Source organism: Gossypium hirsutum, chromosome D07, assembly GCF_007990345.1.
Source record: "Gossypium hirsutum isolate 1008001.06 chromosome D07, Gossypium_hirsutum_v2.1, whole genome shotgun sequence".
Taxonomy (NCBI): domain Eukaryota; kingdom Viridiplantae; phylum Streptophyta; class Magnoliopsida; order Malvales; family Malvaceae; genus Gossypium; species Gossypium hirsutum.
Genome location: NC_053443.1, coordinates 30,455,102 through 30,481,579, shown reverse-complemented (window position 1 = coordinate 30,481,579; position 26,478 = coordinate 30,455,102). Strand labels below are relative to the sequence as shown.

Below are 26,478 nucleotides of genomic sequence, written 5' to 3'. Positions count from 1 at the left end.
AGATCAATTAAGAACTTCGGTGTGATACACTACAGCAAAGTAGGTTTTTAGCGACTTTTTTTTGACGAAAAACGCCGCTTTAGATAGCCCCGCTAAAATTTGCGACGTTTATGTGGAAAAACGCTGCTATAGAACATGATCTTTAGCGACGCTTTTTTTTTTACAAACGCCACAAGAGAGTCGAGCATGTTGTGGTGTTTGTAGCTAGGAGGGTTGCAAAAGATCATGTTCTATAGTGGCGTTTGTAGGAAAATGCCACTAACATTAACAGATTTTACCAACCCATTTTATTTCATATAGAACCCGAATTTAACATAACTTCAAATCCAACAACAAACTTCAAATCTAAATAATACTATCACGAAAGAAATATGTATATGATATAAATCAATAACTGAAATAACAAAATATATTAAAAAATGCATATAATTATTTAAAAAAAAAAAGAAACACACCCATTTAATGATTCCTTGATTTAAGTTCCTTACCCCCGAAAGAAAGAACAAAACAAATCCAAAGGAAATTTAACCATAAATTCTTACATTGGACACATCTATATGCAAAGGGATGAACGACAAAAGTATAACAGAAGTATAACAAATGACAGTTGTTTAATATTTTCGCTACCTTTTTATATCTAAATCAGGGCTTCCAATTACAGGCGAGTAATATTTTAGCTACCTTTTTAGATTTTAGCCACCCACCATTTTACTAAACAATCAAATTTTATTTTCAACTCTACCAAATTACCAAATTAGTAATAAAAAGAAGGAGCGATTTTCGATAATTCTAATTTCAAATTAAATATCATAAATTCTAAAAAATAAAAACCTATAGATAGAGAGAAGTTCAAAATCCCAATTGGTATAATTTTATAACCAGTTCATGAAAATGCAAAGGTTGCATGATGCCAATAATTCAAGTTGAGACAACGTAACAAGTTATGTACATACGTGTTACAGGGAAAGCACAATACCAAAGTATTTGGTTATATATAATTTCAAGTTAGTAAGGTCATGAAAATAACAATAAAGAACATTTATGTCTTTAAACTGATCTTAAGTCACAACTTCAATTAAAACAAAAAACATTTCACTGGTATCCTATCAATGCGAGGATATCACAATGTCTATCTAACAGTTCCATAAGCTCCAACCCAGAATTGAAAAATATCTGTAATGCAGAATAGGAAGCATGATATTACACAATACTCACATAGTAAATACATACTACAGCAGAGGATATACCATGCCTTTCAGGAGTACAGGACCCTGAATCTACTGCCTCCAAATGGGCTGTGACAGTAGGGTGTTCTCAGCCTAAAACTCAGTTGGAAGTTTTAAACGTACTAATCTCCTGATCCTGTCTTTATCCGTGTTCTCTAGATATCCCTTGAGAATATTTAAGAAAAGGGGTGGGGCAAAACGTTAGCAGCAGTATCCATCGAAGAAAATGCAAAAGGATGCTAATTGACAATCAGACAAAAAGTCACAGTTTCCTGGCACAGAGATATTAGATGTGCTTAAGCAGCACGAGAAAGTGAGTTGCCACATGCTACATTAATTCTAGCGTTTTGATAATCATGGCCAGATGAAAGATCATAATTAGTTTTCTTAAGCCTCACTGAAGTGGTGCAAGTCAAATAAAACAAATAGTACCAGCAGCTTCTAATCAAAAGGAAGAAAGCCAAAACTATAGTTAGAATACCAATTTGTGACCTCACCTTCCAAATAATTTCATCCAAAGTCAAGCATATCCTTCTGTATTTATCCAGAAAAAGGCGCTCTGTTGGTAGCTTCCCACATACATCCTTTACAGCTGAGGTTATAACAAAGATCACCTCTGCCACTAGAGCAAAACTATTCAGGAAGTAAATCAGTAATAAAGTTCAAGTATGTAACCTAAAGAACCATGTTAGATGATATATTTGATTCCCTTTCAAATGCACTACAATTATTGGTGTTAACTTTCTTTTCTTTTTAATTCTGTGGAGTGCTAAATTACATTTCAAAAGATAAAAAAAGAAAAAGAAAAAAAAAGCAATATTTATTTTAATTTACAGACCATAAGAATGGGTCGCACTATGAGCAAGCAATGTTAAACATCATAGAGAAGCTTATGTAACTAAGAGCACAGAGATATGTGCAAGTAACGATACAGAAAACCCAGTGTTTTAATATCAAATCATTCAGAACAGTTCTTTCAAAGAACCTATGAACCATTCAAGCTCTCTCACCTCAAACAGCATGAAAACTGCATACCTTAGTCAAGTTTCAAGTTTTGCCGCTTTACTAAATCTCACAAACAAAGATTGTACATGTAAAGAGGGCAAGATATACTTACATGCAAGTTCATCATACCCATCTTTGCCAACAACGTAGACGTTGACATCTCCAAGCACCGTGTAAACAATGTAAACAGACCTGATAAAAGAACATTTTTGTTCATTTATTTAAACTGATATCTCAGGATGGCTTTAATTAAGGTTTAGGAAACAGATCCATCCATAATCCACAAAGACAGGAAACTTGTGGCCTTGATGAATTAACTCATGGAATTAACTTAATTTCAGGGTAGAAAAAAATAAAACATGACAGAAGCAAAAAGGTTATGCTACTGCTGTATTTTGAATTAGAAGAACCAACTGCCCAGTTTAAAACGTATCCGTAAGTACAGACTATGTTTCTTTTTACTCTCAAAATGGCTTTTCCACTTGTGAAAGCTACCAGGCCACCCGAACAAAGATGGAAGTTTGGTAAAGAAATCCAGTGAATCAGGCCTGTTGAACCATTGTTTATACTTTAGACTCTCTGCAACTTAACAAACTTTAGCTACATGTTTAAAACATTTACATAATAACTAAAAATGAATGATGTGCTCATTGCAGTCCATGCTAGACTTGTGCAATTAACTATCAATTCAGTGCTAATGGCAGATGCAAGCGTTTCACATAGTTCAATCATGTTAGAACAGATCAACAAAATCACAACCATCAAAACCTTTAAAATTCAACAAAATCATGCAATGCGATTTAGCCTAAAAACATTCAAGAAATCAAACCGAAACCTACCATAACTCAAATCTAACCTTACGTTTATACTTAAGAACTTAAAACTAACCTAAAAACATTGAATTCTCTGTTGAAATCTCAACTCTTCCTCACATAGACAATAAGAAATCTCATTAGCACGGTAAATCTAACCTGAAAAACAACAAGAAATCTTAAAAATCTCGACTCTCTCTAACCCAACGAACATGAGCATAGTTTTAAAAATGAGGAAATCATTAGAAATTAAGTTTCATGGATAGAAAATCATTAAATTAGGTTACATCACCATTGCCTAGTTGGATTTTCCAGAAATCAAAGTCAAGAACAATCAAGAAAACGATCTCCCTTCTTTTCCATATTCTTACAAAAATAGAAAAAAAAATGGAAAATCATGTTTTGATCTTAAAAACATGGAAAATTTTCCTAAAAATAAAATTTTCAAAATTGATTGATAAGATTCAAAAGCTTAAAAAATTATTGAAAGATTTGAGAGATATTTTGAAAGAAAATGTAGAGCAAATTGTGTTCGTGAAATGAAATGGTTGTTCAATATTTCAAAAACAAAATCTAATTTTCCATGGCATTAAATAAAAAAATTGAATTTTGAATTTTAAATTTTATAGCAAAACACACTTTTGAAGAAACATATCATGTGTTTCCCAAACATCATCCATTTCCAATTTCTACCAAATCAAATCCTATCTAGAAAGTAGAATAAAATTATTCGATTTCCATAAAAAAAAAGACCCATTAACGATCTACGTCTATACAAAAAAGATTCAACTAATTCAACAAACTAGAAGCGATAAAGAGCATAGTTAGAAAAATCAGCAAAAGAAATCAAAGCATAGGATGGGAGAAAATGGAGGGGCAGACGTACTGTTCAACTAAGATGTTGCCTTCAGAGTTGGCGAATAACACCGCGAGAATCATGGCGATGTATCTCCCTCTCTCAGATACTTCCTTTTTCTCTTGAGGCAGGGAGACGGAGATCAGCGAAGTTGCTCCTGCTTTGTTCTGTGTCGTCAATTGCCGTTTTCTTTCCCATTTTCCTTTCTTTATTTTGCGTTTAGTTCGGTCGGATCAGATGTCGAGTCGGATGGAATTTTGTATTGTTGTTATACTTTTAGAGGTATTTAGAGAAACTATTTCTAAAAACGCCATTATAGAACGACTTATTACGGCATGTTTCTTTTAGCCCCACTAATAGTATATATTTGTGGCGTTTTTTAATACAAACACCATTAAGAGTTTAACTTTTGCAGTGTTTTCGCTCTAAACGCCACTAAAAACGCGCTTAATTTGCTGTAGCGTAACTTTTTTCATTCTAGGTTTGCAAGGCTCTTCGATGTAAAGATGATAGAGTTTGAAGCATGGTCAGCTAGCCTCCACCGACTATGGGATAGTTTAAGGTCAATACAAATAAAGCTCTTATGACTTCAGGGAATTTATTAGGGATCAAAATGGTCAATGGATGCTAGGATTTGCAAGTTGAATTGTGAAAGAAGCAGAGATTTGGGGAGCTTTTGACGACCTAACCCAAGCTTGTTCCATTGGTGTTCGAAGAGTTTTGTTTGTTGCTGATGTGGATTATTTTGGTATTGCAGTCTGGTTTTCTGTGCCTGATTGCGAACAAGCTAATCAAGTCGAAGATATACAACGACTACATCCTAGTGTATATCTTCTCCCCGAGGCTTGTTAACTCATACACTCATCTTTCTTCACGGTTTTGAGGAACGATGCAACTTTCAACAGTTTCCATATACATTGCTACGTTTACTTAATTTTGACTACCGTTTTGTAGGTTCATCTGGCTCCAAGTGGTTATCTAAAATTACGTAAAAAGACATCACAAACAGACTTTTTACATCCATTGTAGTGGCGGTGAGGAAGAAGAAGGAAATAGTGAAGGAGAGGAGTACGAAGGTCATTTCAAACTCAAAGAAGGTAGTGATGGTTTATTAATGTTCTTCATTGAACAATAACAAAAAAGAACAAAAAAACAGAAACATAAAAGATGGAAGAAGAGAAGAGGAAATGACTGTTGGAGTTTGGAAAAGTCATGCCATTGACACTCATTGGGTTAATGTGTGATTGTTAATAAATAGCAGATAATTCTAACGAGTTATTTTTTTTGAGTGATTAAATTGAGAAAAAAATTTAGAGCAATTAAAATAGGACAAACATTATTTTAGATTAACTATGGGTGTAGTTTACCCAATAATTTTGTTAAACTAGCTTTATTTGATAATATGTTTTGATATAACAAATAAAATGCTTTTGAATAAAATTTAAAGTTGAACAAAATTGGCAAAATGATAAAATTAAATTAAAACGGCTTCAATTGAGCTAAACATTTTCAATCAAGTTAAAACTGTTTAAAAACAAGTCAGTATTGTTCCAGGCTAAAAAGTATCGATAGTTTTCAAAATATTGATACTCATTCTAAAATCAGTACCAATTTGACATTCTATTTTCAACCAATTCAACTAAGTACCGATCGAGTATTGATAATTTTCATATGGTATTGATAAAAGCTCATTGGTATCAATACCTTTAGCTCCAACGGTCACTAAACTTTGCATTAAATGTAAAAATTATTGATACTTTTTTAGCTAGTATCGATACTCGTTGTTGCAAATGAATTAAATGTACTAGTTTTCACATCCCCAATGGCTCTATTCATATCTCCAACAACAACAATAGTTGTAAATCAATTAAGGGATATAAATATCAGCTTCCAAAGATCCTACAACAAAAAGAGAGATCATCAAGCTTAAATATTAATAAAAAAACAACCTTAGTGCTTAATTCTTTCATGCTTTTCTTGTACACACTTGTGAGCTTTCATTGTTATTGAGTTGCAATCTTAAGATTTTGGGTAGAAATCTTAAGGGAGATTATAAGGTTAAACATTATCCTTAAAGGTTATCAAATTAGTGAATTTGGAGAAATACTTAGTTGTGGAAAGCTAAGGTAGTAGAGTAGGCAATTGGGGCCAAACCACTATAAATTGTTGTGTTCTTTATTGAATATGTTTTGCTTCCACAATTTTCTTAAAGGTCAACTCACCTTCCCTTGGCGATTTCGAGTTGGTCATTTGAGCTAGTCTCTGAAAATGGTTTAACAACCAAGAGAAGATCTTCAGAGAAGTTTAAACAATCAGCAACTCATTCTACAACAGTGACAACTACTTCTGGGTCAATTTTCTTTGGTGAGTCTCAACCTATCTCTAAACCTCCTTATTTCACTGGTGCTAAGTATTCTTAATGGAAAACAAGGATGATGTTGTTTATCCAAGCAAATAGTCTTTCCTTATGAGACATTATTATGAATGGTCATTTAATTCCATTCAAACAAGAATGAGAGCTTTTAGTTCCAAAAAAAAAAAGTAATAGAATGAGGAAGATATGAGAAGCATTTTACTCAATGCCAAGACAATGCACATTCTATTTTGTGCACTTGGCCTGGATGAGTATAGTAGAGTTCCGTCTTATTCAAATGCCAAGGAGATATGGGCCAAGTGAAGAAGTCTAAAGTTGGAATCTTTACGCTCAACTACGAAACTTTCAAGATGAAGCCCGAAGAGGATATTAAGGCAATGCCGATCAGTTTACAATTATCATAAATGTTTTGAAGTCTTATGGAAAGATTTATCCAAATGAAAAGGTAGTAAGGAAGATGCTTCAAAGCTTACCTAAGTCTTGGGAAACCAAAGTGATTACAATTGAAGAGGAAAAGAATTTAGAAACGTTAACTTTAGATGAACTCATCGGTTCTTTGCTTACACATGAAATGAGACTCAACGAAGGGGATAAAGAAGAAAAAGTTGTGAAGAAAAAGGTTGGTATTGCTTTAAAATCCACCATAAATGAAGATAGTGAATAAAGTGAAAAGGTGGATGAAGATAAAGAGAGTGAGATGTTTTCTAAGGGATTCAAGAGGTTCATGAAACCCAACAAAGGAAGAAGATTCCAAAAGATGGAGTAATTGAAGCTTGAATCTACCAAGGAGAAATATCTCATTATTTTCTATAAGTGCAAGAAATTGGGATACACCAAGTTTGATTGTGCTCAATAGAAGAATAAGGGATCAAGCAAACAAAAACTTAAAGCTAATGTGGCTACTTGAAGTGATGATGAAAATCAAGAAGTGGCCAACCTATGCCTTATGACCATCAATGATTCTAAGGTAACTTCTAACTCATCTAGTTCAAATTCTTATTCTTTGTATATGTTGCAAGATGTCTATGATGAATTAGGCTTGGAGTTTGAATTAATGGTTGTAAAATATAGGAAAACTATTTCAAAACTAAAAGATTAAAAAAATTCACTCTCCAAAGTCAATCATGGACTTGAAAGTAAAATAAATGATATGCAAGCTATTATAAATGATTTTGAGAAAAAGAATTGTGACTTGCATAATTTGCGTTCTAAAGGTCATGATGATCATCAAAAGCAACTTGAGTTACTTAAGAGTGAAAAAGCTCACTCTAACAAAGTTTTAAAAAAATGAGAAAGTTTAAAATAAAACTTTGTTAAAACTAGCTTAAATTTTGTATAAACGTGGAGGTCATCCAAGTTTTTACAAAAGAAAAATTGTTAAAAATGTATAGGCCCCTAAAGGACTCATAACTACTAAAGATAAGGATACCATTTCTAAATGGATAACTAAAGGAACTAGAATCTTGGAAACTAATGCTCATGGACCCAAAAGAAATTGGGTACCAAAAACAAAAATTTAATTCTATGTTTGTAGGAAAATGTGTATTGCTTGAAGGAGAACATCACTAATGCAAATTCTATGTGATTGCACCTTAATGTTTACCTGGTATGTTAGTTCACTTGCTCCTTATTTTTAACATCTATCTTTGGACTAACCAGTTTCTTTTCCTCTTAAGCTTTATTTGATTATTTTTTATATAACAAAAAGGGGATAAGAGAAAGGTAAATTTAATAGTTGATTGATTATGATTAATTGATTTTATGTCAAATTTAATTACCATGTTTTCAAAGTAAAATGAATGTAAAATTTGATCTTAGAATGTCAATTTTTTAAGCATTAAATTGAAAATGACTTTTATATAGGGGAGCAATTTATTTAAAAATAAATTTACAAAATGTTTTGTTATATTAAAAAGGGGGAGATTGTTAAACTAGCTTTATTTGATAATATGTTTTGATATAACAAATTAAAATATTTTTAAATAAAAGTTAAAGTTGAACAAAATTGGCAAAATGATAAAATCAAGTTAAAATGGTTTCAATTGAGTTAAATATTTTCAATAAGTTAAAACTATTTTAAAACAAGTTAGTATTGCTTCAGGCCAAGTATCAATAGTTTTCAAAATATCAATACCCCTTCTAAAATTGATACCAAATTGACATTATGTTTTCAACCAATTTAGCTAAGTATCGATATTATCGATCCAATATTGATGCTTTTCATATGGTATCGATAAAATTCCATTGGTATCGATATATTTAACTCCAACAGTCACTAAATTTTGCATTAAATACAAAAATTATCGATACCATTTTAGTTGGTATCGATACTTGCTATTGCAGGGGAATTAAATGCACCAATTTTCACATCCCCAATAGCTCTATTCATATCTCCAACAATCACAATAGTTGGAAACAATTAAGGGTATAAATACCAACTTCCAAAGATCTTACAACAAAAAGAAAAATCATCAAGCTTAAAGATCAATAAAAAACAACCTTAGTGCTTAATTCTTTCATACTTTTCTTATACACAGTTGTGAGCTTTCATTATTATTCTTTAGCTCAAGTGAATTCTTGTTTATTTATACTTAATTGGAAAACATTCTGATCTTGTAAGGATTACTTCTTAGTTTACTATTTGTTATTCTCTTTGAGAGGGTTGAATATTAAGATTTGGGTAGAAACCTTATGGGAGTTGCAATCTTAAGATTTTGGGTGGAAATCTTGAGGGAGATTGTAAGGTTAAACCTTGTCCTCAAAGGTTGTCACATTAGTGAATTTGGGAAAATACTTAGTTGTGAAAAGCTAGGGTAGTGTAGTAGGCAATTAGGGCCAAACCACTATAAATCGATGTGTTCTTTGTTGAATATTCTTTCTTTGCTTCCACAATTTTCTTAAAGGCCAATTCACCTTCCTTCTTAGTGATTTCGAGTTGATCATTCGAGCTAACAAATTTATATATGCTACTTATATTTATTATTTATTATTTTGAGTAATGTTGTTTTGTATTAATTATATGAAGTAAAACTATATTATACATTGAATATATTAAAAATGCTTTAATTATGATTTAAAATTTATTTATTATTATAATATTTGAATTTTTAAATAATTTAATATATTTTAATGATGTTAAACAATTTGGATAGCAAATATTACATCACACTTTAGAAACACATTTTTTAAAAATGAATTAAGTTATTAAACCTATAAAAAAGGATATTATTAACATTAAATAATGCTTTTAATTAAGAATATCTAATTTAAAGTAGGAGTTTAAAAAAATTAAACCGGTAAAAATATCTTTTATTTTTTTTATTATATTATTAAATTAATATTAAAAATAATTATAAAATATAATTCTAACATGAAAAAATTTCTAAGTAAACATAAAATAGAGATTGATTTTTAACCTAAGCATAAAATAAAAATATAATTAAAAATTATTGGTTGTTGCAATGATAGTTTGAATTCATATGTAAGTAATTGTTATATTTGGTAATATATATTTAATGATTTTAAGCTTAAAATAAAATTATAATTAATAATTATTAGTTAGGTAGTGATAGTGTTTAATAATAATTGTTTTATTTGGTAGTGTTGTAGCTTGAAAGGAAATCTAACATAACATAAAATAGAGATTAGTTTTATACCCATTAAAATTTAAAATTAAGTCTATAAATACCATTTAGTAGTTTTGAATTTTATCTTTAAAAAATTATTGGTAAAAATATGAGATGATTTGCATTAAATAATGTATTTTTAATAGTATAATAATTTTTTTAAATATTGCTTTTACATTTCACTTGCATTATTTTAAGGGTTACTATTTCCTATTAAGAGAGTATTTTTTTTTTATTTCACAAGTAATCTTAAAAAATTGTTAAGTGTCTCTTTTTTTAAAAAATATTTATCTTTTTAAAATTTTACTATACCCTTATCAGACACTTGTCAACCCTCTAACCTTACTTGTGGAATTTAAAAACTCCATGGCAATGTACGAGATATTTTCCCTTATTTTAATAGGTGTTTTTTAGTTAAATATTATTTTTACATTTGATTTACATTTTTTTAAGGAACTAAAATTAAAATAGACTATTAAACTAGCTTTATTTAATAAATTGCATTGATATAACAAATAAAAATATTTTTGAATAAAATTTGTTTTTTTAAACACAGAAATTAAAAAGTTCAAAGCATAAAAATCATTTCAAGACTTCCAAACATTTTAGAAAATGTTTTGAATAGTTAGAAAATTTTGGAGAAAGTTCAAAAACAGTTTTAAACTCTTGAACTCGGTTGAAACAATTTTAATTTAATTGAAAACCTGTTCCTCACAAAAAGTATCGATATTTTCAAAAAAGTATCAATGCCCATATGATTTTTATTGATACCATATTTTTTATTGATACCAATGTTACTTACTGTCTTGAATAAAAAATTTAACAAAAGCAATAAGTATTGATATTTTTAAAAATATATCGATACCTCTTGAATTTTATCGATACCACTTTTGCATTTTGTTTTTATGGATTTTTCCAAACAATGACAAAAAGTATTAATACCCATTAAAAATATGTCGATACCTTTTACCAGGTATTGATAAATCATCTTCGGTATCATTGTAAACTAACTTTAACAACCACTGAATTAGACATTAAATGCTACTAGTATGAATACTCGTAGAAAAAGTATCAATACTTTTTTGTTGCAGGTGAATTTAATGATCTGATATTTTCATCCCCAACTGCTCTATTTATTTTCTTTAACACCCATAACAGTTGGAAATGAATTAAATGGTATAAATACCACACTTTTCTTTCATACACTTGTGAGCTTCATTGCTATTCTTTTAGCTCAAGTGTTTTTTTTCTTTGTAATTGAGTTTAATTTGAAAACACTTTGTGTAACAGCTCATTTTTCAGTGGTGTCGAAAATAGTGGTTTTGAGGCCACCAAATCTGACGAGTAAGTTCGTAAATATTATTACTTAATATTTACAAGTCAAATGTGATTTTCTAAAAAAGGTTTTTGATTAGATAGTTTAAGTTATATAAGTGATTTATTAAGTTCAAGTGATTTTAGAAGATGAGGTATCGGGACCTTATTTTTATAAACTGAGCCATAAATATTTTTATAAATATTTACAGAGTGTTATTAAGGTGGTATTAAAGTTTCGTTAAGAAATTTTAACGTTTCGATAGTTAATTAATTAAAAAGGACCAAATTAAAAAAGTGCATTCCCGGGACTCCGTTCCCATTAATCGGACTCGTAATATTTATTAAAAATATTTACAAAGCTAGTTGTGTAGTTAATTAGGTTTCGGTTAAGTGAATTTGCTTGAATTAAAAGTAATTAGGTATAAGGACTAAATTGCATATACGGTGAAAGTTGAATTATAGATTAAAGAAAAATTAAAAGGACTAAAGAAGTAATTATGACATTGTTCTTTAATGAGGCAGCATAAGGTAAGATATTTATAAAATTAATATATATTATAATAAGTATATATATATTATATTATAATAATAAAACAAATAAAAAAAGAAAGAAAAGAAAGCCAAAGCCAAACGGAAACAAAAAGGAAAGAAAGAAAAAGAGAAAAAGAGAAAGAAAGACGTAAGGCTAGTTCCTTTTTCTTATAACTATTATGTTTTTGGAATCCCAGTAATAAATACTACTTGACCCATGTTAAAATTTTAGAAATTAGTGAGCTTTTAGATGTTGTTAATGTTGAATAATTTTATTATTAGGGATTAAATTGATAGATTTTTAAGATAGAAATAAAAAAAGATTAAATTTTAGAATAAATTGTAAATTTTGAGTAATAGGGACTAAATTATAAAAATTTAAAAATTTATTGATTTAAGTGAAAATGTGGAGTTAAATTTAGTCTAAAGTGGAATTTGTATGAAAATAAAGAATTAAATGTAAAGAAATAAAGATAGTCTCGATTTAGGGACTAAATTGGAATTTAAGAAAATATTGAGTAAAAATTGAAATATTAAATATGAGATTAAATTGTGTTGTATTGATGAATTTTAATTGTTTTAATTTGGTAGCTAACATCATGCTGGAGTCCTCGACTAAAAAGGGGAAAGATGAAGTCAACGTCGAATTGCTCGAAATTCCTGGTTTGTATTTTTATAATCCGAATCTAGTTATTAATTGTTGTATTTTTATTTAATGCTTATGGTAAGTGGTTGAAGTGAGTATTTGACACTTTGGCATTGAATTGAATTAAAAGTTGATTGAATAGATTGAATTGATTATTTGAATTGAAATGAGCATTTTTATATAATGAGTATCTTATATTAATCTCTTTTGGGTATTCTATATGTTCTTTTATTCTCAGAGATATATGTAACTGTTCATTTTCAAATGTGATTCTTATCATATAGGAATGTTAGCTAATCATAATGTTAGACGGAATTATTATTAGTCTGGTTGATTTATGACCAGCATTGCTCCATCTTTCATTGGTTTTCTAATCCATTACGTTAGATAGAAGACTTGATGATAAGACTCATATGAATCTATTTTCTACTTCTACTGGTTGATGTTCTGAATTACATATATGCAATTTACATTATCTCTATCACAACTGTTTCTAGTGCGTATGAGTGATATTCTTCTTCTGGACTTTCTCTAGGATATCATCGATCTCTTTATCATTCAATGTGGTTTTTATTCTTGGAAATTCAGTATAGCTTCACATCTTGGATTTCATTATCTCGGTTTTCTTATCATTCTTATTGTTTAATTTATCAAACATGGTTCATCTGTAAAAGATATTCATTGGCCGGAGGTAATTATATTTATAACTGTTATAAATCCTAGTTCGATCATGGGAGCTCGGTGATATGAATCTCAGATTATAGAAGTTGTATTACTGCACTGGTTGTTATTGGGACTACTTTCAATTTTTCCTCTTTTATTTTGGAGTGCACTATTGATGTTGAGGTATTGTTCTATCTATATGGTTGAAACGTCGGTCCTATTATAGCACTATGGTTTTTAATTTATACGATGGATGTGGCTTCGATATAGTTCAAAGCTTCAATGTTAGTAATTGAAATAACTTTATTATATATAATCATTTTCTAGCTTTCGTTGAAGGGTTGACATTGGCAAAAGAGTATACGGTGGAAGATTGAGCTCAAACTTGTATATTGGTTTTCATTCCTTAGGTAATCTTGATTAGTGTCAACAAGTTAAAACGAGATGTTAATTTTCGTTTAAGTTAATGCAGTTTTTCAGGATTATTGATTAGTATTCTGAAGGAATTGTGATAGATTGTATGTCTGGGTTGTCTTGACAACAAGAAGAAAGGATTATTTTGAAATGTTATTATTTGATAGATAAAATCGACTCAGTTGTTTTAATCAAAGTGGGTTATTCATTGAAAATTTAATTGAGTCATACGCATCTGAGTCTATCCTCAGGTCTGAGAATAAATTTTGTGCATTCATGGGTAAATAGACGAATAGTCAGAATGAGAAATTCAGATTCTAGAAGACTTGATACAGAAATATACCTATCAGGTCAGTTCTAATAAGGAAATGTAATTATAGATTAAAGTCGTCTCGATTGTTAAAGTTATTGCACTTGTGTATGATATTTCTTGACGCTTTCTTGGAAAAAAGGGGAACAAATATTAGTTGAAAGTTACAGATGCAACCACGTCAGAAACATCAGTCAGAGTTTGATAATACGGGTTTCTTGGTTATGTTCTGACAGACAATTATTGGAAATTTCTCGGTAGTTATACTACTAATGATAAAGTGATGACAGGAAAACATCAAAGCTACTCAGTTAAGTTCATGTAAGAAATTTCGAGGACGAAATTTTTGTAAGGGAGGAAGAGTTGTAACATTTCGTTTTTTAGTGGTGTCGAAAACAGTGATTTTAGGGACACCAAATCTGACGAGTAAGTTATTTGGTAAGTTTGTAAATATTGTTATTTAATATTTACGAGTCAAATGTGATATTTAAATTTTTTTTTGATTTGATAATTTATGTTATATAAGTGATTTATTAAGTTCAAGTGGTTTTAGAAGATGAGGTATCGAGACCTTATTTTTATAAATTGAGCTGTAAATATTTTTATAAATATTTACGGAGTGTTATTAAGGTGGTATTAAAGTTTCGTTATGAAATTTTAACGTTTCGATAGTTAATTAATTAAAAAGGACCAAGTTAAAAAAAGTGCATTCCCGGGACTCCGTTCCTATTAATCGGGCTTATAAATATTTTTAATAAATATTTACGAAGCTAGTTGTGTAGTTAATTAGGTTTCGGTTAAGTGAATTTGCTTGAATTAAAAGTAATTAGGTATAAGGACTAAATTGCATATAGGGGTGAAAGTTGAATTATAGATTAAAGAAAAATTAAAGGGACTAAAGAAGCAATTATGCCATTGTTCTTTAATGAGGCAGCATAAGGTAAGATATTTATATATTTAATATATATTATAATAAAATATGTTTACTTAATTAATAAGTATATATATTATATTACAATAATAAAATAAAATAAAATAAAGAAAGAAAGAAAAGAAAGCCAAAGCCAAACGAAAAAAGAAAGGAAAGAAAGAAAAAGGAAAAGGAGAAAGAAAGATGCAAGACTAGGGATTAAATTGATAGATTTTTAAGATAGAAATGAAAAAAAAAGATTGAATTGTAGAATAAACTGTAAATTTTGAGTAATAGAGACTAAATTATGAACAATTCAAAATTTGGGGATTTAAGTGAAAATAGGGAGTTAAATTTAGTCTAAAGTGGAATTTGTATGAAATAAAGAATTAAATGTAAAGAAATAAAGATAGTCTCGGTTTAGGGTCGTAATTAGAATTTAGGCAAATATTGAGTAAAAATTGAAATATTAAATACGAGATTAAATTGTGTTGTATTGATGAATTTTAATTGTTTTAATTTCGTAGCTAACATCATACTGGAATCCTCGACTAAAAAGGGGAAAGATAAAGTCGACGTCTAATAGCCTTGTATAGGGGTGAGCAAAACTCGATTCAATTAGAAAAAATCGAAAAAAAATATTTGAATTTCGAGTTAAACGAATCGAGTTATTCGAATCAACTTGAAATTTTTTTTCAAATTTCGAGTTTGAATCGAGTTGAGTTTTAGAATTCGAATAACTCAAATAATTCGAATAATTCTAATATCAAACTATAATATTTTACATTTTTACCCCAAACTCCCAAACCTTTTTACTTTTCCCTCAAAACTTTTATTCCATCCCACTTACCCCCAAAACTTTTACTCCTCTCCCAACCCCTCAATCTACCCAAAATTCATTTCCCACCAAAATTTTACTCTCCCATTTATTTTTTCTCAAAATTTTACTCCCAAAAATCCTCAAAACCTTTTATTTTCCCCCAAAATTTTTACTCCCTCCCACTTTTCCCCTAAAACTTGTATTCCCTTCCCATCCCACCTCCCATCTACCCCAAACCCTCCCCCCTCCAATTTTTTTTAATATTTTCCCTCCAAAATTTTACTCCCCCTATTTACTTTCCTTCAAACTTTTATTCCCAAAAACTTTTTATTTTTCCCCTAAACTTTTACTTCTCACCATTTACTCTCAAATAAAAAATCAAAATTATCCAAAAAAAAGCCACTAAACATAAATAGTAATAATTTTATTTATATATACTATTTATACTATTAAATTAAATTTCACATTTTATATTATTTATATTATTGAATTATTTAGTCATATTGAATATTTATATTAAAATTAAATTATTAATTATGCCGTAAAAATATTAGTGTTAAAATTTTATATTGATATTAATTTCACATTTTATTTTTAAAATAACTTTTATTAAAAAATCATATTTTTACATTTAATATATTTTTTAATTCCAAAATACATGGTGACAAGAATCTGAAGATAATTGAAACAACTAAGCAAGTAAATAAGTTAACCATTATATAAAAATTTAATAAATAATTTATGAGGTGATGAAAGTTAATAAAAAATTTGATTAAGGTGGGCAAATTTTATTACGATGGGTGACAGTGGTTACAAGGACCCAAAATTATTTTTTAAAATTTAACTCGAACAAATATATTCCATTCGATTTGATTCGAATTCCATCTCACTCGACTCGATTCGAGAAAATTTTAAATCAAATTAGGATGATAAAATATGATTCGTCAACTCGATTAACTCGAAATTTTTTTATTCGATTCGATTCGATTCGATCGAACGCTCACCCCTAGCTCGGTATTCTTGGTTTGTATTTCTATAATCCGAATCTAATTATTAATTGTTGTATTTTGATTTAATGCTTATGGTAAGTGGTTGAGGTGAGTATTTGGCACTTTGACATTGAATTGAATTAGAAGTTGATTGAATGAATTGAATTGATTATTTGAATTGAAATGAATATAAATGTGAAAATATTATAATTGAATATTGGTTGTATTTGGAAAGTGAAATTAAACCCTATTAACTGTATCGGGCTGAGTCGGATATAGATGGCATGCCATAGGATTGGAAGAGTTTAGGGATTTCTTCAACTTTGAGTCGATGAGACACTGTGTGTCAATTTACTACTTTGGATTAATTCGATGAGGCACTGGGTGCCAATTTACTTCAGTTTAGCCAATGGGACACTGGGTGTCAAATTATTACTTCGAATTATTTGATAAGGCACTAGGTGCCAAACTAGTGTGTTGGTTGGATCCGTGTATCCGTCTGAGTCCGAGTCGTGTTAATAGGGGTAAATGAATAAATAAGTTCTATAATTGATAATGAAATGGTATGGAATGAGAAATGGAAATGGAAATGGAAATGGAAATGAAAAATGATATGGTTGTTGCAATATTTAAATATTAATATGTGTTTATATTTCAATTTTATCTTTGTAATTTTTTATCTTTAAAAATTCAGATTATAGAAATACCACTGAGTTTTACTTAGCATACGGTTTTGTTTCCCATGCGTAGGTTAGGTACTTAGCTTTTGATCGCTGATTCAGCATCCAACAACGATCCTGAACTCAAATGTGGTGATATTTATCCTTTGTGTCGGCATGTACCTAAGGTGTCTAAATAATAGTTATTTTGTTGTTTGATTGTAAATTAGGTTATAAGTTTAATTTTGGTTTGTTTTATACGTATAAATATGTGTTTTTTTTCAAAGTCATATTATGGCATGGTAAATTGAACTAAATCTAGATAGGTGCATGTGAATTTAATTCTATGTTTAAGTACTCATGAACTAGGCAAAATTTATTTGGATTTGGTATATTTATTATTTGTATTAAAATGATGCTTTGATGACTTGTTTTGATTATATGAAATGTTTGAAATTTTTGTCTGTTTGATCTGTAAACTCCGGTAATGCTCCGTAACCCGGTTCCGACGAGGGATACGGGTTGGGGGTGTTACACTTTGATATTGTAAAAATTATTTCTTTGTTTGCTTCTTTGTTTTTCTTTAAGAGGGTTTGTGTCCTAAGGTTTTGGTAGAAACCTTAAGGGAGTTTTTAAGGTTAAACCTTGTCCTTAAAGGTTATCAAATTAGTGAATTTGGGAAAAAAAAATCTTTAGTTGTGGAAAGCTAAGGTAGTTGAGTAGGCAATTTGGGTCGAACCACTCTAAATTCTTGTGTTCAATTTTCTATCCTTGTTCTCTAGCGTCAACAAAATTTTTAAAAGTCAATTCACCCCCTCTTGGCAATTTTGGTTTGATTATTTGAGCTAATAATTGGTATCGGAGCTAGTCTCTTTTAGACGGTTTAACAAACAAAGAAGAGATCTGAGGAAGCTCAACAATCTACAAATCAACCCATAAGAGATGACGTCTACACCCTGTTCAGTTTTTCTAGGAAAATCATAATCTATCTCCAAGTCTTCTTACTTCAATGGTGCAACTATTCATACTGGAAGACAAGAATGATATTGTTCATACAAGAAAATGATCTTGTTGTATGGGACATTATCATGGACGGTCCATCTATACCTCTCAAGCAAGAAGGAGAGCTCCTTATTTCAAAGAGCAAGAAAGAGTGGAATGAGGAAGATAGAAGAAGTATTCAGTTGAATGCCAAAGCTATGCACACTTTATTTTGTATACTTAGCCTAAAAGAATATAATAGAGTTTCATCTTGTTCCAATGCCAATGAGAAATAGTATAAGCTCGAAGTTACACATGAAGATACCAACCAAGTAAAAAAGTCTAAGATTGGCATTTTTACTTTAAATTATGAAACCATCAAAATGAAGCCCAAGGAAGATATCAAGGTGATGTCTGATTGGTTTGCTCTCATCATCAATGGATTGAAGTCTTTGGGAAGGCATCCAAATGAAGAAGTAGTAAGGAAGATGCTTCGAAGCTTGCTTAAATCATGGGAATGCCAAGGTGACTACAATTGAAGAATCAAAGAATTTAGAAACATTGACTTTGGATAAGCTCATCAGTTCTTTGCTTTCACATGATATGAGGCTCAATAAAGGGGTTAAATAAGTCAAAATTAAGAAGAAAAAGTTTGGTGTTGCTATTAAATCCCACCACTAATGAAGATAATGAATCAATTGAAGAGGTGGATGAGAATAAAGAAATGACAATGTTTGCTAGAAGATTCAAGAAGTTTATGAGGTCCAATAGAGGGAGAAAATCCCAAAAAAAGAAGCACTCAAGCTTGAATCGATCAAGGAGAAGGATCTCATAATATGCTATGAATGCAAGAAGTCAGGACACATCAAGTTCGATTATCCCTAATGAAAGAAAAATAGATCAAGCAAACAAAAGCTCAATGCTCATGTTGCTATTTGGAGTGATGAGGATTCATCTGAAGATGAATATCAAGAAGTATGCAACCTTTACCTTAAAACCATTGATGATCCTAAGGTAATTTCTATCTCATCTAATTTAATTTCTTATTCATTTGATGAGTTACAAGATGCCTATGATGAATTGGGTTTGGAGTTTGAAACTATGATTTCAAAATATAAGAAAAACATTTCAAAATTAAAAGATGAAAATAGTTTACTCTCCAAAATTAATCATGAACTTGAAAATAAAATTCATGATATACAAGTTATTATAAATGAGTTTGAGAAAAAGAACCAAGACTTGCATTATTTGCTTTCAAAATTTCATGATGATCATCAAAAGCAACTTGAGTTGCTTAAGAGTGAAAAGGCTCACTCTAACAAATTTTTGCCAAAAATGTTTGAAAAAGGAGAAAATTCCAAACAAAAATTTGTTAAAAATAGCTTTAATCACTATAAACATAGAGACCCCTCAAGTTTTTATAAAGGAAAAATTGTTAAGAGTATATGGGTACCTAAAGGACTTAATGTTACTCAAAACAAAGAGATTCTTTCAAAATGGATTGCCAAAGGGACAAAAATTTTAGGAACTAATACTTATGGACCTAAAAGAATTTGGGTACCAAAAAAAAATTAATTCTATGTTTGTAGGAAGAGGAGCATTGCTTCAAGGTGAACAACTCAAGAAAAAACTCATGGTACCTTGATAGTGGATGCTCAAGGAACATGATTGATGGCAAGAGTCACTTTATCAAATTGAAGCCAAAAAATGGAGAGAAGTTACATTTAGTGACAACTCCAAATGGAAAATAGAAGGAATTGACTTTATTGGTAAAAAATTTTCAATTCTTATTGAAAATTTTTTGTATGTCAATGGTCTTAAACATAATCTATTAAGTATTATTTGTCAATTGTGTGATAAAGGTCTCAATGTCATTTTTGAGTCTAATAGATTTAAAGTAATTGACATTGTGTCTAATAAGATTATACTTGTAGGACATAGGATAGGAAATACTTATATGATGCATTTAGATGACTTGCATGATTCATTCATTTACCTTGTAGCTAAAAATGAAAATATTTCTTCAGTGTGGCATAAAAAACTAGGACATGCTAGCATGAACATATTGCATAAGCTATCCAAAAATGACTTAGTAAGAGGTTTGCCAAAAATTGATTTTGATTTAGATAAAGTTTGTGATGTGTTTGTTAAAGGCAAATATTAGAGAGTTTCTTTTAAACTTTATCAATGATGTATCTACTAGTAGAGCTCTTCAATTAATTCACATTGATCTTGTTGGACCAATTAGGACTACTAGCTTGGGTGGAAACCAATATGCTTTTGTGCTTGTAGATGATTATTCTAGATTTACTTGGGTTCTTTTCTTAAGTACTAAAGATGAAGCTTTAGAAAAATTCATTACATTTTAAAAAATTAATCAAAATGAAAAAGGTTACTCTATTACTAGTGTTAGAAGTTACCATGGAATCGAATTTTAAAATCTTGGTTTTAAAAATTTTTGAAATTCAAATGGAATTAGCCATAACTTTTCAGCATCTAGAACCCTTCAAAAAAATGGAGTTTGTAACACCCACTAACTCGTTTTCGTCGCTGAATTAGGGTTATAGAGTATTACTGTACAATTCAAAATATTTAACTTCAAAATAGAAACCATTATACAAAATTAATGTTAATATTTAATAACTCAATCTAATTATAGTAAAAACACACTCATGGCCTTAAACAGAGCCTTTGGGGCCCATAAAATAACTTAGGAAAAATCAGGGATCAATTTGAAACAAAACAGAAAAATTTGGATAAACATCAAAATTTGAGAGACAAAAGTCACACGACTGTGTGGCCACGCTGTGTGACATAGCCCAAGCTGTGTGGACATTCAAAGTTTGGACACACGACCGTGTCCCAGCCCGCGTTTCTTCCCATGTGGTTATTCAAAATAGGGTCACATGGCCGTGTCATGGGCGGTGTGCCAGGCCGTGTGTGCATTCGATGTTGAATCACACAGCCTGTAATGCCCCAAAACTCGACCTAGAAGTTTAAACTGAATCTCAGAGGGTACATTAATCACTAAAATGATCGTAGGAAAAATTTTAGCTTAACCAGCCAGAAAACAAACGGTATTTAAGTTACGTAAAACATTCCGTTGTAAAATCCCAATGTTACAAATATTTTAGTCCAAAAGATGCTTACGTGCGTATAACACAACATTTCGTACCACAATATTCAAAATAAAACTTACAATTCAAATCGTTTATTTATAACTGCGAAATTTATGAAAATACTTTTAAAGTCGATTCTAAAACGTGGCTATCCGAGACCTCCGCATACCAAGTCCAGCATTGGAATTCGAAAATGTACCTGTAAGGGGAAAACTAGGGGGTGAGCTACACGAGCTCAGTGTGAGTTCAAAACGTATCTAACAACGGAATTACAGATCAAAAACCAAACAGTAGTTCGATAACAAAAAGTACTTACAGAGATACATAGAAATAGAAAGCAAACTCGGAACCAACGTCCCAAACAAATGTAACAGTCATAGCACACCAAATCACACACTGAATACTCATTAGATAAACCCGTCAACGGGTCGATACAATAATACTTATCATCACAATCCAATATATCACTATGCTAACACCTCAGTTCACATAGAATAAGTCGTAAATGTGATGACAAACTGAAAGATTATAAACAAGTAACTCACATCCCAAAAGAGTTGTTTAAGCTTATCCAACCAAACACACCACATAAGACCTCGAAAGGCCAACCCAACCCTACACACCATGTATGTGGACTAAGCCACTCAGATAATAATACGTAGCAAGGCTGGCGTATATGCAGTACAATACATTGTGGTAAACCGCTGTACAAACATGTTGCAGTTTAAACTGCCAGATCAGATAATAGTACACAGAAAAGCTGATGTACATACGGTACAGTGCAGTAAACCGCTGTACCAATAAGTTGTAGTTAAACTGCCAGATCAGATCAGAATCAATCTTCCTTCTCTTCACAACCAACCCAAAAATTACTTTATGCAAGTGCATGTATGTTTACAACCTCAAAAAAATAATAAACACATCGATAGACAGTTAGACAGAAACAGGCATGCACACACTTACAACATGTTTGGTTGGGGGAATAGGTATGCATTCCCCCCAATTTTGTGGGCCCACCACCAAACGGGCGTTTGGTTGACTGTAATAACATTACAACCCGATTTAGTTCTGCCCCTGTTACCCTCATTGGTTGTAATAGCCATTCCCCCCATTCAGCGCCGATTAGGGATTCCATTCTCGTTTCTTATTTTCTATTCCATTTTCTGCCCTCGTCAACTTCATCCTCTCAGACTTTTCCCTTCCATATTACAAGATAATTTTTTTCGCTTCTATCGATTTTTGCTTCTTCTTCTCGTATGTTTCTTTTCTTCTCTTTACGTTTCTTTTCTCCATTTTATCAAGAACGAAAAATGCTTGCACTCTTTCTCTGTTTTTCTTTTCTTTTATTTTCTGTAAAATCGATTTCGTTTTTCTTTCTGCTATATTTTAATTATTTGTTTATTATTAATCAAAGATTTGCTATTTGCATTAGCTTTTAGATGTTTGTGAGAAGTAAATAATAAAGTAAAGGGAAAAATGAATAAGAGCCTAACGAAGAAGCTTGGGGTTATTTCTTTTTGTACAGGAGTTAATACTTAAGGATAATAAACTGACGAAAATACCAGATGTGGTTATATTCAAGAAGCTCTTAGTTTTTGAGGTTTCTTTCAATGAAATCACTCCATTGCAAGGATTGTCGAAGGCCTCCAGCACAATCAAGGAACTCTATGTCTCCAAAAATGAAGTTACTAAGATGGAGGAGATTGACCACTTGCATGAGTTGCAAATCCTTGAACTTGGTTCTCACAAACTACGGGTTAGTTATTAAAATGCTTGCATAATATTTGTATTAATAACGTTATAAGCATCCATTGTATGTAGCAGGTTGGTGGAAATTTTCTATTTCATGGTATAAGCTTTTTGTTTCAGTATTGAAGTAGGGGGTAAGATTGGTTAGTTATTAGTAATTTCTTGAGCATGGTCTAATTTGTGAATTGCTTTCACTGATCTTGGTATCTTAGGTGATGGAAAATTTGCAAAATTTTACAAAGTTACAAGAACTGTGGCTAGGAAGAAACTGAATTAAAGTGATTAACCTTTATGAGCTGCATCAAGAAGATTAGCTTGCAAAGTAACCAGTTAACATCTATGATAGGTTGGAGGTATAGCACCTTAAAAAATGTTGGTTCTCATAAAAATTTTAATGTCGTAATATTTGGATGAGGTTTTTCTCTAGATTTTTTGTTTTCAAGGAATGCAATGCCTTAGAAGAAATATACTTGAGCCACAATGGTATTGCAAAAATGGAAGACCTATCAAAATTGGTCAACCTCCAAGTATTAGATGTTTCATCAAATAAGCAAACATCAGACCTATCAAGCTTTTTGTCAATTTTTGTTTCAGTATTGAAGTAGGGGGTAAGATTGGTCAGTTATTAGTAATTTCTTGAGCATGGTCTAATTTGTGAATTGCTTTCACTGATCTTGGTATCTTAGGTGATGGAAAATTTGCAAAATTTTACAAAGTTACAAGAACTGTGGCTAGGAAGAAACTGAATTAAAGTGATTAACCTTTATGAGCTGCATCAAGAAGATTAGCTTGCAAAGTAACCAGTTAACATCTATGATAGGGTTGGAGGTATAGCACCTTAAAAAATGTTGGTTCTCATAAAAATTTTAATGTCGTAATATTTGGATGAGGTTTTTCTCTAGATTTTTTGTTTTCAAGGAATGCAATGCCCTAGAAGAAATATACTTGAGCCACAATGGTATTGCAAAAATGGAAGACCTATCAAAATTGGTCAACCTCCAAGTATTAGATGTTTCATCAAATAAGCTAACATCAGCCGATGATATTTGACACTTAACAAGGTAATTTTCATTTCTCTCTACGTGTAGGGATCTTATCCTATCATAAGTTGTTGAATAATTTTATATGCATGTTGGAAGACTTGGGGCTCAATGACAACCGAATAGAATCACTTGAGGACATAGCTAAGGGTGTTTCTGGTTCAAGAGAAAAGCTCACTACTATCTACCTTGAAAATAATCCATGTGTACGGTTTGGAACTTGCAGTATTTAGAGACTATAGTTTTTGTTGGTTTTTACGATTGCAGCATCCTTACGATCCCAAATGTTTTGTTATGGCTAATTGGTTGATTATATTGATATTCTTTGTTCTCTATCTGGTTCAAATTCGTAGTTGGAACATGATTAATTCTTACTCTGTATGCTACGGAGCTCCATTTTCTTGTTGTGTTTTCCTAATTTCATATATGTAATCTTTTCTCAATTATGTTTCCAATTTAATATTTGAATGAAGACTCTAATTATTGATAGAGTATGTCTTTGGTGCATGCTGTTTTGTGGCATCCATCTACAGTAGTTTTCTACCTTCCTGGGCTGAGTTCAGTTAAGTCTATATCATCATCCTCCCCTTGGCATATTGCATTCATTTTAGCTATAAAGTTATTTGCACAATTGGTGATTATCGTTTGACATTTCTCAATCTTCTATACTGGCCTAGTAGTCATTCTTCTTTCCTAACCTTTCTCATATGTCATCAACTGTACTGTTTTATTGCATGCGCAATCAACTGTACTGTATTTGCTTAGAAATTTTGGTAGGATCTGGACTGTTGTAGTTGAATGTTCATAAATTTGCAATCACGCGTGTAGCATGCTAACGATAACATCTTCAGTCCCTTGTTGTCTGGAGCTTGTGAGTTTGCATATGTTGCTAGGGGAAAACAGGGTTCTAGAAGTGATCCCTAATTCTTTGAACGGGATTAACCATGATATGTTTATTTATTAAATGCAGTGTCGTTAATCATTGTTTTGAACATTCTTAATCTCTTGAATTGTTGACCTCTTTCCAACTTTTTAATAATATTTCAAGCTCTCTTGTAAACAATAATGTATGGCTTTGTAGGTTGTGGGTCAGTCCAGAAATTCATATAAGATGCATGGTCATTTGTTAAAGAAGAAATGCAAATCCAAATTTTCATTTATAATTGTTGTACTAACCACATTTTACTCATCATTTCAGTAATGGCTTCCATTTAAGGCACTGCAACAATGTACTAAAATTACTTGTAATTCCAACAATTCATGATGCTCGTAAATGGGTTCATGGTTATATTGCATCTTAAAATTACTGGCCTAGACATTGTCAGTAATGCCAGGAGATATAATCAATATCACACATTGCTCTAGCTCTAAGCAGCTCAAAGATGCAAGATGAAGTTCTAGAGAATTTCATAAATGCCACAATAAATCTCTGCACCTTTTTTAAGTAACTATCAACAAACATAAAGGGAAATGAGAAGAAGCAACTATCCTCTGTAGATTATACTATTTCATGAAATGCAAACAGATGATCATGGGACAAGAAATCAACCAAACATAAAATAACAGAGAAATGTGATTATTTAAAAGTCTATAAGGGAAAATAACAAGGTACAGAACCATGTATATTAATGTCTTCTTTCAAAATTAATGTGAGATCTATTAGATCCTCCTTCATAGCCATCCCACTTTGTCCATGGCTTTCTTGCCCTTCTTGACCTCTGTCAAGAACTGATCAAGATAGAATGGATCAGCTTCTTCAACTTCCTTTTCAAACTCAACAGGCGTGTCTATTGGACCACTCTTCTCAGAAGTACCAGCAAACGCCTTGTCAGGTTTAAACCTCTCAGTTTAATTCTTAAATATATGAATATTTATGTTTATGCAAAATTTAATTATTAAGTTATTTATTACTTCTAATATTTTTTTTAATTGTAGAATAATTAAATTATTTGTTTCATTAATGATATTTTAGCACATTAAATATGTATTGCGGTTTAAAAATAATAATGTAGGTTATATATATATATTTTATATTATTATATATTATGATTTTAGTAAATTCATATAAGAATAATTATATTAAGAATTTTATTAAATTATATATTTTTTATTAAATTATATTTAATAATAATTATGTTAAAATATGATTAAAATATTTATTATTTATATTAATAATCTTATTATAATTTAATAACAATAACAATAATCATCTACCTAAAAAAATTTTGGTAAGGGTATTCTAGTCATTTTAGTTTTTTTCCTTATGCTATTACAACATCATTCCATTCAACCAAACACAATAATACTATTACAGTTCTATTCCATTCCATTCAACCAAACAATTAAATTACTATTACAGCTCTATTCCATTACACCTCTATTCATTACAGCGAACCAAACATGCCCGTTATTAACCAGGTTTAGAATCAGA

General features: G+C 30.6%; 1 protein-coding gene and 1 pseudogene across 3 annotated transcripts; one reads left to right on the top strand and one right to left on the bottom strand.

The window, feature by feature from the left end:
• Positions 1 to 964: 964 nt before the first annotated feature.
• On the bottom strand, positions 965 to 5,078 carry LOC107954924 (TSET complex member tstD). 3 transcript variants are annotated; one of them, XR_001699754.2, is made up of 5 exons: positions 3,930 to 4,708; positions 2,344 to 2,423; positions 1,724 to 1,848; positions 1,248 to 1,391; positions 965 to 1,173 (listed from the first exon to the last, which is right to left on the bottom strand). XR_001699754.2 is itself a non-coding variant. In XM_041096504.1 (5 exons), the coding sequence occupies exons 1-4, from the start codon at positions 3,980 to 3,982 to the stop codon at positions 1,767 to 1,769; spliced, it is 312 nt and encodes a 103-aa protein (XP_040952438.1). In that variant the 5' UTR covers positions 3,983 to 5,078; the 3' UTR covers positions 1,327 to 1,391; positions 1,724 to 1,766. The 3 variants fall into 3 exon arrangements, 2 of the variants coding, with proteins under 2 accessions (XP_016746107.1, XP_040952438.1); XM_041096504.1 differs by lacking the exon at positions 965 to 1,173 and adding an exon at positions 2,694 to 2,779 and having other exon boundaries at positions 1,327 to 1,391; positions 1,724 to 1,859; positions 3,930 to 5,078; XM_016890618.2 differs by having other exon boundaries at positions 965 to 1,391; positions 3,930 to 4,782.
• A 13,444-nt stretch (positions 5,079 to 18,522) lies between these two features.
• Positions 18,523 to 24,971, top strand: LOC107956231 (protein phosphatase 1 regulatory inhibitor subunit PPP1R7 homolog; annotated as a pseudogene).
• The last annotated feature ends 1,507 nt before the right edge of the window (positions 24,972 to 26,478 follow it).